General features: G+C 44.4%; 1 protein-coding gene across 1 annotated transcript; it reads left to right on the forward strand.

Moving 5' to 3' along the window:
• Positions 1 to 4,701: 4,701 nt before the first annotated feature.
• Positions 4,702 to 11,266, forward strand: FITM2 (fat storage inducing transmembrane protein 2). Its single transcript, XM_074920373.1, has 2 exons — positions 4,702 to 4,887; positions 7,014 to 11,266. Exons 1-2 carry the CDS (start codon positions 4,715 to 4,717, stop codon positions 7,654 to 7,656), a joined length of 816 nt encoding a protein of 271 aa, XP_074776474.1. The 5' UTR covers positions 4,702 to 4,714; the 3' UTR covers positions 7,657 to 11,266.
• The last annotated feature ends 3,268 nt before the right edge of the window (positions 11,267 to 14,534 follow it).

Here is a 14,534-nt window from a genome sequence, read left to right on the forward strand (position 1 = left end):
ATTTTCTCTCTCTGAAAAAAATTTAAGGAGAAAAACAGAACCTCTCCTATATCCCGCCCAGGGTATGGGAATACAGAGGTTAAGGAACTTGCCTGTGGCTGGAGAGGGAGTTTGTCAGAGCCACAGATTAAACCCAGCTCCTTAGAGTCCATGCTCATCACAAGACTATTCTCTCCTGCAAATTAAAACCTGTCATTAGTCTGCTCTGCTGCAATCTGGCTGTGTGGAACAAGAAATGTAAATATTTTGTAGCAGTAGGTATTAATTTGTAGCATCAATAAAGTTTGCACTGCTGAAAACTGAATTGATTCTTTCTTATGCTTTGCCCCATATCCCAAAATATTTTGATTTTCTGATTTAACCACCAAATATGCTGAAAATTCCCTGCAGCTCAGATCATACCCTTCCTATTCATTTGAGGAGAGTTGGAGGGGAAATGTGTGACCTGCAGAGGTTTTCATGCTGGGCCCAGCGATGGTTCAGTCTGTACAAATTCCCTGGGGTTAATTTCCACACCTTTTTCCAAAATTCTTGGGGTTTCAGGACTGGGAAAGACCTTTCCCATTTGTTTGGGCAGCCACACAGGTGGTGAGTTACCATCATCTCCCTTCTGTCTCTCAACTCAGCAACTCTGCTGTAAACTCAACATCTGCTCAAGGGAGCAACACTTAACCTTGGTTCTACCCAGGCTGATGACAAGATGGGGGCTTATAGGAAGAGCATCCCTCCCCATCAGAGATGGGCAGCAAAGACCCAGACCAGTGTGAGGGGAAGCCTCTGCCCCAGGCTGCATTCAAAGGCATCACTGACACGAGGGAACAAAGCGCAGTAATATTTTTTTAATCTTTTTTTTTCAAGCTGACAGTGAATAGAGAAGGCTGCAGAGCTCAAAGCACTGAGGCTGATGGGCAGTGTCTCAGCAAAGGACCAAAACTATCTTAAACTCCAAGCTTAACCTCCCATTAGACAAAGAAAATACCGCACAAATTATGCTTATGTAGCACCTCTCATGCAAACATCCCAGGCCGCTCCACGATCAAACACAATCAATCATGGAGATGTGAGCAGCCTTCACCAAGGAAAACAGAGAGCAGGGGAGGCTCGGCAAGAATGAGCGGCACGGCCGCCACGAGCACCTGGCTTCCAAAGGGAAGGGCTGGGGGGCTGGCGAGGGCCCCCCGGCAGGCAGTGATGGGTAAGCAGATGCCAGCGGGGCGTGGGAATTGCTGTGAGGCAGCAGGATAAGCCGGGAAGAGGGGAGGTCTCCCAGGTCTGTATGGGCTGTTACTAGTGGGGTAACGGCCCCACCGCCTGTATGGACACGGGCTGCTGGCTCTGCCGGTCCCGCCAGGCAGCGTGCTCAGATGGGCACCCACCACGTCCTCGAGGTGCCCCTGGAGCACACCTTCCCTGTGGAGTCAATCAGCCTGTGAGAATGCACCTTAGCCCAAACCTGGATCAGAAAAGAACCATTGCTTGTGTTTTGTAAAAAAAATTGTGTAGCTTTTCTTTCCTTCTCCTCCAGGCATCCTTCCTTGGTTGCAAGAGAGAGCAGTGGACCCAGAAATCTCACCCAAAAAACCCAACCTGATTCCTATTTAGCACGATCAAGAGGCTTAGTTTGTCTGTTTGAGCTGAGATTTCAGTTCAAACTTCTTGGTCTTTCTCCATAGCAAACCTCCAAACCTTTGCCAGTGTATTTTTCATTGTCAGGAGGGTCCCTTGCTGGGACACTCAGGACAGCTGAAGGTCCTGCAGGGCTTTGTAAAAGGGCTGAAGAATTAAACTCCAGTAACTCATCCTGTGAATGGCTTTAAGGCATAATCAACTTCTCAGTTACGATCTTGCCTTCTTCTAGCATGCTCCATTTTTGAACGTTTATCAGGAAGAGCTTCTGAGTAGGGGTCTCATGACATTTATGCATGAGGCTGTGATGCTACTGCAGCATGTTCAGACACAGCATCATTTTCTCAGCATCAAAGTAACAGCAGATCACAGTGCAGCACCACGAGCCTGAACAAAGCGCCACTGTCTTCCGAGAAGGTCTAAATTTCTCCACAGCTAATTCTAAGCTCCTAAATTAGGCGTACAGTTGCCCTAGGCTCCTGGGAAGGGTTGCTAAGGTTGTCTTTCCACTGACTGTATACTGAGACTGGAGTGACTGTTCCCAGATGAGGATCCTCAGTTATGTGCAACATATCCGTACCGTAGTTTCACATCAGCAAGACAGACTTCTTTGCAATCAAAGTGATTAACAAATGATTAACAGAATTACCAAAATGACACAAATTAATTTTCTAAGCAACTTAATTATCTAAAATAATTAACAACTCAGAGTGTCAATGTTCTTGATCCAATGGATAGTGAAATATCTGATACGGCATGAACTCAATGATCAGGAAAGATTTCCCCCAAACCTGCTGGAGCCCAGAAGTAAGGATGCTCTTCCCAGGCATGTGGGATCTTACTTCAGACCTTTGCTCAGGCAGCTGGGATCTCCACATCACTTGTCTAAATAAGTGCCCTAAACTCTGAGTGACTGGACATGCAGGGACAAGGCTTACCAACCACTCTTCAGCTCTGAAAGTAGTTCTACAGCCCCTAATGAATCTAGCCCTGTATACTTTAGAGGAAAAATGTGATTTCTCAGTGAAAATGAAACAATTCTTGGGGGCCTTGGTTCAAATTAAACCAGAAAAACAAAACCAAACCCCACACCAAATTTTTTTTAATCAAACAATTTGGAAGATTTCTGTTTGAATCAGGCAGTGATTTGGTGAGGTTAAGGGAAAAGATACGAAGAAAGAGAAGGATAGCCTCATCTGCTATACCTGACAAATTAATTCCAGTTTAGTATAGTTCATACCTGTTGCAGCTTGACCTGGTGTCTGTGAGAGCTCTTTGGGAACTTTCTGCAATCCCCTAGAACAAACCTTATTCCCTGTTTACAAATAAAAGCCTTTTCTGCAGTTTTAAGAGACCTAAATTCTGCTTCTCTGATTCTTTACAGAGGAATGGCAATCAGCTCCTCATAAGGACTGCTGGCCTTGGCTGGTGCACATGGCAGCAAATACAGGGCCCAAAAGTAAAGATTTACTCTAAATCTGCAGGACACCTGGACCCAGCTAAGCTTTGCTCACTGCACTTGTGAGAATCCATGATTTACAGAGATAATCCTCAGATGTTTCAAGCTGAGCGCAAGATAGACACATTTCCAGCCCATGCCATCAACTCTATTCATCTGGAACAGGTGCCAAGCTTATGAAATCCTCCTGCTGTGTGGTAGACTCCACAACATGCTTCATTAGCAACCAGCCGAGCAGCTCACCACCTCCAGCTCGCAGGCATTGCAAACAGACTGGAGATCAGAGACCCAAACCTGGGAAGCAAAGGAGGCAATGTTTCAAAGGCAGAGGGGGATTTAGGCAGACAATGCCGGACTCTGTAAAACCTGCTCCCAGCCCCTCTCATCCTCACTCGTTTGAGTGAACGCAGCTGTCTGTCTTTTCTAATTCAGGGGTACAATGATGTGGCTGGAAGTGTTAGACATGGCCATGGCAGTCTTATTAAAAACAACATATAATAAATTGCCAAATGCCATTTACCCTAGATAACCTCCTTAGCTGAAACTCTCAGTATCTACTGCAGCTGCTTTGATGTGTCCTTCTGCTCTTTCAGCCCAGATGCCATAGATTTGCTGACAATGACTGCAAACTGGCTTTGAAATGTGCTCTGGCAAGAAATACTTTCCCATCCTGTCTTAGATAGGGTCTGCTTTTTTTCCCCCTCTCACATTTTTCTTACTGAGGCCGTTGGGATGAATAAAGACTCTTTGTTCATTTAGCCATTTCTCTGCTTGCTGATGCTTTTTTTATTTTTAAAAAACTAAGTTGAAATGACAGTGGCTGCAGTTCAATAGATGAAATAGGTCTCAAATACCATAGTGATGGCCAGTGCTTGGACACCACTTTCAGATATAAATAAGAGCTCCAGAAATACTTTCTCCCTCTCTCTTAAGCCTCAGGAAAAAAAAATAAAAAATCCACAGAGTGAGGAAATCATCAAGTTTTCTCTTGAGTATTATGGTAAGACACTCTCTTTCAGAGGAGCTGGCACCTTACTCTAGAAGTAGTGGATGCTCATTTATAGGACGAGAGAAAACTGCCTCAGGTTGGACCAGGGGAGCGTTAGGCTGGATACTAGGAAAGGTTTCTTCACGGAGGGGGTTGTCAGGCACCGGAACAGGCTGCCCAGGGAGGCGGCGGAGTCACCGTCCCTGGGGGTATTTAAAAGAGTGTCGATGTGGTGCTCAGGGACACGGTTTAGTGGTGGGCTCGGCAGTGCTGGGGGAACGGTTGGACTCGATGATCTTAAGGGCCTTTTCCGACCTAAATGGTTCCATGGCATAGAGTCTATCGCCCCGGAGGCCCTTAGGGCATCTCTCACGGTGGCCGTCTGGCGGTGGGTGCAAATCGCGGGCTCGGCTCTCCTCTCGCCCGGTGACGCGGCGGACGGGCGTTTCGTGCCGCGGGCCCTGCAGGGCCGCCGCCGCGCGGCAGCACCCGCGCGCGAGGCCCCCGCGCTCCCGCCGCTCCCGCGCCCCCACCCGGCGGGCGCCGCGAGGGGGCGCCCGAGCCGGGCGGCGGAGGGAGGAGCCGGCGCGGCCGCGTGACGTCACCCGGCGGGGCGGCGGGGCGGCGGGGCGGCGGCGGCCATGGAGCGGCTGGGGCGCAGCGGCCGGTGGCTGCGGGGCGCGCTGGCCGCCGGGCGGGTGCGCCGCCGGCTGCCCTGGCTGCTGCTCGCCATCGTCCTCCTCGGGTCCGCCCTTAAGGACGGCGACCTGGTGCCCGAGACGCCCATGCGGAACAAGCGCAACCCGCTCAACGTGTGAGGAGAGCCGGGGGGGGCCGGCGGGGGGGGAGCGGGGCGCCCGCAGGGCTGGATCCCCCGGTCTTCACGGGGGCGGGTGGGCGGCGGGGGCCGCGCCGGGGTCCCGTGTCCTCCCCTGGGGCGGAGGGGCTGCCCCGAGCGGCCTCGGGGCGGGGAGGCCCTCGCTGCGGCACGGGGGGGCGGGGGGCGCCGCCTGCTGCGGCTGGGGGCGGGCAGGGGCCGCGGGGCTCGGCTGAGGGTGGCTTCGCTGTGACTGTGCCAGCCGGGCCGGGCCCCGCGCCGCGGGTGTGGGCGAGCCGGTGAGCGTGAGCTGGGGCGGGGGGTGCTGTCAGATTTCCTGCTGTGGTCCAGGGGACTGTTAACTCCTTCACTTGTTTCGGAACAACTGGAGTTTCCCATTCAGTTGCTATTGGAAAAGGAAGTTTTTTCTTAAGCCCCTCGGTAATTACTCATATTCGAGTAAACTGATTGTTACTGAACTGATCTAAAAGCAGTTGAAGAAAATTCTTTTAGCGTGTTTTGTAAGAGCAGAGTTACTGCCACTTCTTTCTAGTGCTTAAGCAGTGATTTAACTGGCTTAGTCACTCTTTAAAACTACGTTTGAACATTTTGAAGGGCATAAGGAAGTCAGTGAGCTGGGCACTAAGTGCATGGGTGCTTTAACTGCTGCTGACCAGAAAGTAAAGCTAAAATTGCTGGTTTCTCCTCTGACTTGGGGAATTTTGTACTTTATTGATTTGAATTTGTAACTGGTGACGCAGGAGAGGAGCTGCTTTTAGTGTGATTGAAAAGAAAGATTGACAGGAACACTTAGAGTGTGAAATTGATCTTGCAATAAAAACATCATACAGTTCAATTCTTTTTTAAATAGAGGAAGATCATCTGTACTGACAGTTTCTCAAGCAATTTTTTTTCCCCCGTAAATAACTCGCCTGCTGGTTTGCCAGCAGCAATTATGTTAGCAGCCTTCTTTGCTTTTAACTGCTCAATAAAATGAGGATTTTGTTTTCAATTACTATTTCATGGTAGCAGCTGTAGTTGCCAAACAGATGCCACTTCTGTAAAATTAAGAGTAAAGGAGGTATTCCTCAAAATCCTGGGCAAGACCATGACAGTTTTTGTTAAGGTCTTAATGAAAGTACATAACTCTGTTCCTACTTGGTTTTGGTGCTGAGGTGATGATTAAGTGATGACTATAGCTCAGCCACAGACCAGAATTCTGCTGTCTCTGCTTCTGAAACCAGGGTATGGGTACAAGGAAGCTGCACAGTTCCCCTCTCCCACCAGCTGATAGGAGGCAAGCTGCATTGGAAGGTGCTAATGGGAGAAAGAAGATTGTAGACTATGATCTCCTTAACTTGTTAGTAAATTCACTTGCACATGCTCCACATTAAGATTTGAAAAGAGAACTAGTTAAGCAGTATTGTCTCCTAAACAGGATATCATCAGCTGGTTTTCAAAATTTTATGGGCATGACAGCAAAAATTTTCAAGGCAGAGGGTGAATTTAGAGGTGGTAGAATTTGTGTGTGGCAAAGGAAAGCTGTCCAACTGGAGGGACAGCAAAGGATCAAACACATTGTGTCTCTTCATTTATTTTATAAGGTGATGACAGAGGGAAGGCTTCACGATGACAGAAGTGTCAGCCCTTCTGGCTGTCTTACTCAGTAAGAAGAGGCTAAGGTTGTGAAGGGCTTTGAAAGCAACGATAACTGAGGTGAGGGAAGAGAGTCAGAGAAAAGGGTTACTGTGGTCAGGGTGGCAAGCTAAAAATACGTTCTCTGCAGCTGCATTTTGAGTAGGGCAGAGTTGAGCGGGTTTATAGGGTAAAAGCTATTGCAAAAGTGAACTGCAAGTCTGAACGAGGGCTTGAGTCCAAGGGAACACTGCCTGGGAAACAAAGTACCTGGTTGAGGAAGTATTCAGGTGTTGGGCCTGAGAGAAATAGTGGGGAGAGGGTTAAGATTATAGCTATGCTTTGCTTTGAGGAGAGGGCACAAGTGTCTAATTTAGATAGTTCTGAACACTGATCTTGAAAAACCCTCTACTTCAAGAACCACCACTTACCTCAGCTCCTGTGAAGTTTTACACATGCATGTTTCTCTTTTGGCTTTTCTCTGGCAGATATTTTGTGAAGGTGGCTTGGGCATGGACATTGTGGCTTCTGCTGCCCTTCATCGCAGTCACCACCTACCAGCTTGCCAAGAGCAAGTTCCTCTATGGTCCCACGAAGAGCGTTTTGATGGTGCTGCGGCGTCTCAGCGCGCTGCTGGTGGGCACTGCCGTCTGGTACGTGTGCACCAGACTCTTCATGTATGTCGAGAATCTCACCGGCACGTGCTCTACCTCGAGTAAACTCGGCGACCCTCGCCGGCTGTACGCCACCAAGCAGGAGTGCCACCAGGACAACGGCATCTGGAATGGTTTTGATATCTCAGGTCACTGTTTCCTGCTCTCGTACTGTGCTCTAATGATTGTGGAGGAAGTGGCTGTGCTGGAAGCCTTGTCCATAGACCAGAACTCTAAGCTGCATGTTGTGATCAACATCCTGTTTGTTTCCTTGTGTTTTCTCACCATGATCTGGGTGTTCATGTTTCTCTGTACTGCTGTGTATTTTCATGACTTCAGTCAAAAGCTCCTCGGTGTGCTGATAGGTTTGTCAGCTTGGTATGGGACATACAGATTTTGGTACTTGAAACCCTTTTCCCCTGGACTACCTCTTCCAAATATACCTTTGAGTTCAAAGAAATACAGTTACAGCAGATAAATTTTAAAATGTTTGGATTTTTCTTTCAGTACTGGAGTAGTTGAATGTAGAAATGGCTACTGTATTTCCGCTGTAAGGAACAAGGTAGTGGGCTGGAGGACACCAAATCTGTACTAGCCAGTGGCTGGCAGGTGGTAATGCGCTTCTCCCTTGGAAGAAAAATATTGGTGTTGGAAGAGGTCTGCTCTTGTTTAGGAGCTGCTGACTGGTGTTCTCAGCAAAGAGATCAGAGATGAAACCTGTTTTCCTCTTCCTGATAAACGGAGGAGCAGATCAAAGGCTGACAGAGATCTTTGCTCTTTAAGAGCTTGACTGATCTCAAATCAATTCTCCCTCTTTCTTTTTGATTTATTTATGTCAAAATAGTGGATGATCCAAACCTCAAACTTTTTTTTTTAATACTCCTATTTGTACTGCCTTATGGGAAAGCTCTAATAATGACAGTGCTGTTAAGTGTTGCGAAAGTATCAATACTCACTAAAGCAGTATATAGCTCTGTTGTGAAACTAGAACATCTCATGTTATCAAGTGTTAAATACAGTAACTTGCCACACATGCTTCTTTGCTGCCTGCACCTTCTGCAACAGAGAGTAAATCGGAGATGTAATGTCTTAAGCAGACTGACTTTAAATTCGTGCCTGCCTTTGAAAAGGAAACTCTTGAAAAACGAGCCTTAACTTTCTCCTTGGGTGAAGTATATGTAATATTTAGTCATTTTATTCTTGACAGAAAAAAACTTCCAATTTTGCTAACAAGTCTAATGTGAAAATTGGGGGTTTAATTTTTTTAAAGTCTTACAAGTTGCACACTTTGCAACGAGCGCTTTGTGGTATGTTTCTTCTAGAAGAAAAATGAAATTCGGGTGTTAGGAACAACTTAGTTTAACCTGCTATTTCCTGAATAGTCTGCTTGATAATGAATGAAACACATTGTTTATCCTAAGAGCTGCAAAGCAGTGTGCTTGAAGCAATATTTATCCTTGCTTATCCAGCAATATCAATAAGCTACTTAATTTTGATTGCACAGAAAGCTGTGGCTGGAAACCCACTACTGAATAAAACACTACTATTATATAATGAATAGGTATGAGGTGGGATGGATTTACTCAGCATATCAGTCAGACATTTAGCATAGTTTTTATCTTGAAAAGCTTTTTATTATTTCATAAAGGCTTATTCATGACACAATTGCACAAAATTTGTTTGAAGTGTTGTAAGTTGTAGTGATGAGCAGGACAGCCAAAAAGGTCTCTGGGCAAGGCTGCAGATGCTGTCCGCTGATCTGAGAGCAGACTTGATCTGTCTGTGGTGTTTGGCTCCAGGGTGATTGATTATTTTGCTGAATACAGGCTATGATGCACCATAGTCTAATCTTGGCATGTTTCTTTTTGCCATCCCAACATCTCGGCTCCAGCAACACAATGGCAGCATTTGCAATAAATACAGCAGTGTTTGTTCCACACATGGTCTGCCTCTGAGGAGAGCTGTATTCACCCGAATTTCAACTGAATTCAGTGGAGCTGCTGTCATCCTTAGAAACCGATCACCTCTCAGAAAGAAGCTGTTTCGGGAGGTTATGATGATGGGTTTTTTTTTCCAAGCTCCTCCCGTTTTTGCGTTCAATTGCCTTTTAAGCTGACTTTTTGGAAAATTTGCACTGATTAACTCATACTTGTTTTAACTAAGTTTGTTTAAACAATGCAAATTCATTTGCAGTCATTCTTTTGATGTAATGTAAGCCTGCTCCCAGTAGAGCTAAGCAAGGCCATAAGCCACTTTCACCATGAAAAAGGATTATATACCCAGAAGGTTTTCTGATTAATTTCATTAAATTTAAGTTTCTATTTTAGGTTATCTTTATATAACTTTGCTATATAGACAAAGCCTTGTAACAGGAAATGTTGTTTTTGAACCAACCGACTCGCTGAAATGCTGTTCAGTTTCACAAATGTTTTGTGCAATCACTATGGATATTTCTGTCCACTTCTAACTAGTGTCATACAAACTTTTTATTACGGAAATAATGTGGGATATGCTTATTGTCAAAACTTTTATTTAAACAATGAAAGAAAACCACTTAAACTTTATCAGTATTTGTGTCTTTGAGAATCTGTTCCTGATGTCTGTAAAGATACTGCTGCTGCTCTTCACTTCTCTGGATGATCCAGTCTCCTGGTATTTTTGTGACTACTGAGATGTATGATCAGACTGATAATTCTGCAGTATTTAAATGGGTTAATATAGCACAGGTTCTCAAAACTACAGGGTATAAAAAGAAACAAAACAAAAGTCATGCCTGACAAAAGCAAGTTTCCGAATACGTGCCTGTTACACCAGTCAGTTGATTTTGTAGACATGGACTGTTGCTTAATGTAGCAAAGTGAAAGCCTAATCCATTGAAACATACAGGAAAACTCCCACGGGCTTTAACACTGCTTAAGGATTTGGAAATCTTGGTGTACGTGTCTTTCTCAATACCCAGAGACCATGTGCCAACTGTTGGCATAGAAGGTTCCCTGGTACTGCAGATCTTTTATTTGCACTTTTTGACTCTGTTTCGGAGCAAGTCTTTGCTTCCTTGCACTTTAACTGGAAACTAAAGGTTACGAATTTCCTGTTCACATATTTGCCATCACCTTTATCTGACTTACCTCTCCCAAATACAGTTTTATCACTAAAATAAAAATACGGCCTCTCTACGAGAGACTTGCAGCTATTCACAGTGCTGCAAAGTAGCTGGATTTTGATGTCCTGTTCCAAAGGCACAAATAAGCTTTTAACAGCTGTTATTATTTTGTTTCAATATTTTTTTAAAAAGTGTAACATTTTAAAGATAAATTTTTATATTTTGTGGTGAATTCCAATAGACAGCAACCACAAGAAACACTTTGTCTTTTTCTGGGTGTTGTGGGGTCTTTTTTGCTTTTCTGCATTGAGGTATTCTTGTTCCAGCACAGCTGTCTTTCTATGTCTGTAGAATTATCCAGGGAATTTTTGTCTCCAAATCTTACTAGCATATTACTGATTTCAATATATATTTGCTAATTTTTCATTGCCTGTGTTTTTCTAGTCAATTATGTTATCTTTGTATCACAGCGCTTTGACAGAAGCAGCATTTGGCCTGACTGATGTGGCTGAGCCAGGTCTTGGTGCCTTAAACACTTTCCTCAGCTGGGGACAGCAAGGAAGGGAGTCTCAGCTAAAACACAGTGGGAAGATTAACAGGATTACGATTCATTTCACTCTTCACTTACCTGGGCCTTTTTCAAATGTTTGCGCCACTGGAGGCAAGATCAGGCAAACAGGAAAGTTTAGATCTTTCGTAAGAGCCATCTGAACAGTTCAGACTTTAAACATATCTGAACCTGCGGTTTGATTCATCCTCAAAGTCTTTGTTCAAAGCAAACTTATTCCATGAATGCTTCGCTGGTGCTAAATTCTTGGTTTGCCAATTCACTTGTGTGTACTGAAATTTAGGTTGTGGAGTGGCTGCAAAATAAAAAATCCTGTTTTCTGTTTTGATGCGTCACAGTTCATGACAGTGAGAAACCCAGTTATGCCCCATGGTGCACTTTAATGGAAATAACTGTACGGGCTACTGTGATATATTAAATGTTTTGCAAAAATCAAGCTTTAGTTGTGAACGCAAGTTTATGGTCACTTATTTAAATAATATCTGTTTTTTCCACTATAGCTTAAAGTAGATCCCTACAGCTTCTCTGCAGTGAGCTTTTTCCAGCTCTTTGCCTTTGATCAGCCTCTGTTTATCTCTGCTCAAAAGCCTGTTTCCTGGGATTATTCCTTTTCATAGCTTCATCTCGCCTCCTGGAGCACAGATTAGTCGTAAATGCTCTTTACCTCTGCTAGATGTGGGATATATATATATAGTCCCTTCTTTTAAGTACTTTGCCAAAGCTTAAGATGAAAGTAATTAATACTGACAAAAAAAAAGGCTGTTGTGACGCTGAACTCATAATTAACTGTTGTTAAAAGGAGTGGGTCTGTCACTGTAATGGTGTTTACCTGGAAGAAAGCACATGCTTTAATTTATTGAAGCAGAGCTACACCTAATGTGCTTGAACTGGAAGGAAAGAGAAGGCAATGTGACAGGTGCTTGGTGCGTTAGTAAGAGTTAGCTTTGTCCTTTTCTTGGGGAGCAAGCACTGCATTCTGTACAGTGTAATTTCATCCAGGTGTTTAGTAGGAAATTATTCATTTGAATGTGGGTTACCTTAGTGCTTAGAGTATGCAGTGAGAACACAGAGGTTACAAGCTGGAAAAGCAGAAATGGCAATGACTATCAGGATTGAGTAGAGTCCCTGAAATTTCAGGCAGTTATGTAGTAATATTTAGTCTGAAAGATTTATTTTTAAACTACACTCTGTACTATCACAAAACACAGGCAATGCCATGTGCCTTTAACAACCCGGATAACTTCTCTGTGAAGGTTTGGAACTGTAATATGGCACAGAAAATAAGCAGTCTACCAGCCTTTCAGGAGAGCTGAGTACGGAGGTAAAGCAATACTGAGAAAAACGCCCTTTCTCAATTGCACTTTTCCTGACGATGTATCCAGTGGTAGGAGATCTGCAGATGTACTGTGTGTCTCCCCAGTGGTGTAAGGCTAGAGAAATTAACGTGTAGAACAGAAGTAAATACAAATTATGATTATTTTTTGTCTCATATCTCTGAAGCCTTTTTCCATGTCCAGTCTGTGTTCATTTTGCAGATTAATTGTGTATTCCCTCAGTCATGTAATTTAATGCATTTAATCTGCGGGAAACATGGTTGATGTCAGAGCAATAAATGGGCATATCCTCAGTGTAAATGTTAGGTCTCTTCTGAAAGGTCTTCCCTGAATCCTGTGCTGCTTGTTCTACAGAGCCTTCCCCATCCCATGGGAACTGGGGAGAGAGCAGTACTCAGAGGTTACACGTAGTGCAACTCCATCAGTGGGAGGCTTAACGTGATGACTCATTGCTGGAGAAAATTCAGCTAAATAGGTTGTGCCTCAAAATAGTTGACTGTGATGTGGAAAGCCATGCAAAATTAATTGAAAATAAAGCTGATACTAAGCCCACAAAGCCAGTTAGTCTTATGTCCAAATGTGTGAAATGTTGCACCCAAACCCAGCATGATTGTGCTGATTCAGAATGGCACTTGGGGTCTGCCGGCTGTATTTTGCAGATGATGAAGCGAGCACGGATTTAGTATGTGCTTAGTATAGTGTCATTCTCAACCACAGGTCTTCCCAGCTCTGTGCACTGTTGTTCCAGCTTTGCCATAGCCTGACCTGACTGATTTGGTTTTTAGAAGAATGGGAATAAATAGAGATTTGAGTTTTTAAGATTTTTTTTTTTTTTTTCAGTTGATTGTCGTGATTTGGAAGCTAAGAGAAAAAATTATGCCAGGGTGTTTTTTGGTTTTGTTTTCTCAGGATTTTTTTTTCTTTGCTTGTGGCCAAGAATCCTCCCTAGTACTGTTCTTTAGTGGTTGGCTCCAAGGGCATGGAATGGAAAGAAATTGCTTTTGGTAAACAAAAATAGAAGGGTGTTGCAGGAGGCTTGCAATGGGGTGACATGACCTTGTGATATAACAAGCATGTGCGAAGCAGCACTTAACTATGCAGAATATTTAGTTCTATGTCAAGAAGTGCCTGCAGCATTATAAAGCACCCTCAAACCTGGTTACACTCTGTTCTGATTGCAAAGTAGCTTTATTTGGATAACTCCTGGAGCTAAAAAGGATTTAGGTCATGGGAGAGATGAGGTGCTGGTAGGAAAGGGCTGAGACAGGAGGCAGTGAAAGTAGGGGGTTGGACAGTGTATTTTTAAAGAAAGGCTTTCTAAGTTGTCATTGGTTTATGCTTAGTCTTGCTAAAAAAGCTCTTAACTATATCTCCTTCGTTTCTTAGCTGTTCTTTTGCAGAAGGTGGAGATGGGAGATGCTGTGATCACTGATGCAGTTTCACAATCCATGGACTCCTGACAACAGAAATGTTTCTGAAAACGCTCATTCATCCCCAGCTGTCTGGGGCAGGAGAGTGAAATGAGGGGAGTCCAGGAGAGAGGAAAGGGGTAGGATGGTGGAGAGTGGCACATAAAAATGAGCTGAAAGTAGATCATTGTGCAGAGGAGAAAGAGAAAAGGAAGGAGAAAACAACAACAACAAAAAAACCCCACCACAACAAAAACAACTACTGTGAGCTCCTGAGGAGTTGGGAGGAGATTGACACTTTGTTAGTTGATGCTCTTCAGTGTAAAAGTCTCATGGAAATAGAAATAATCAGCTTTGGCATCGGCATTTGTGGTCTGCAGGTAGAGCCTTGGCCTGCAGCACCCAGGTTACTGCAGTCCGCAGCCTCTGCTTGCCTTTGCTGCAGCTGCAGTGATAGACATCTGTGTTCTGACAAAGCAATTGTTCATCTAAATTATTTATGGCATATGTGGTCTTCTTGCTTTCACCGTGAGACATTTAAAGCAGACTGTTTTCTCTCTGCTTAATCCTTCAGAAGAAGGTGTGTAAAATGGAGAGTGAAAGACAGTGATAGTAAATATGTCATTTGGGCACATTTGGAAATCAGCATGAGGGGAAAAAATAGGAAATTTGTTTGTAGTGAATGCACTTTGAGAATACAAGTTCCAGCGTGGTTTTGCCACTGCTTAAAACCTTAGATGCAGTATTAGACACAGCTTGGTCTGAAACCTCTACAATTTGATCACTGAGGCCATGCTTTAGGAAATCCTTTAGGGGCATGAAATCTGTTCCTGTTGACAACATGCTTATTCCCATTCATACCTGTGGGTTTGAACTTTTTTCAGGGTGCAGCCTGCTGAACATGGACTGGGGACTTTGCTCTGACCCACTGAGGCAGAAGGA

Source organism: Athene noctua, chromosome 16, assembly GCF_965140245.1.
Source record: "Athene noctua chromosome 16, bAthNoc1.hap1.1, whole genome shotgun sequence".
Taxonomy (NCBI): domain Eukaryota; kingdom Metazoa; phylum Chordata; class Aves; order Strigiformes; family Strigidae; genus Athene; species Athene noctua.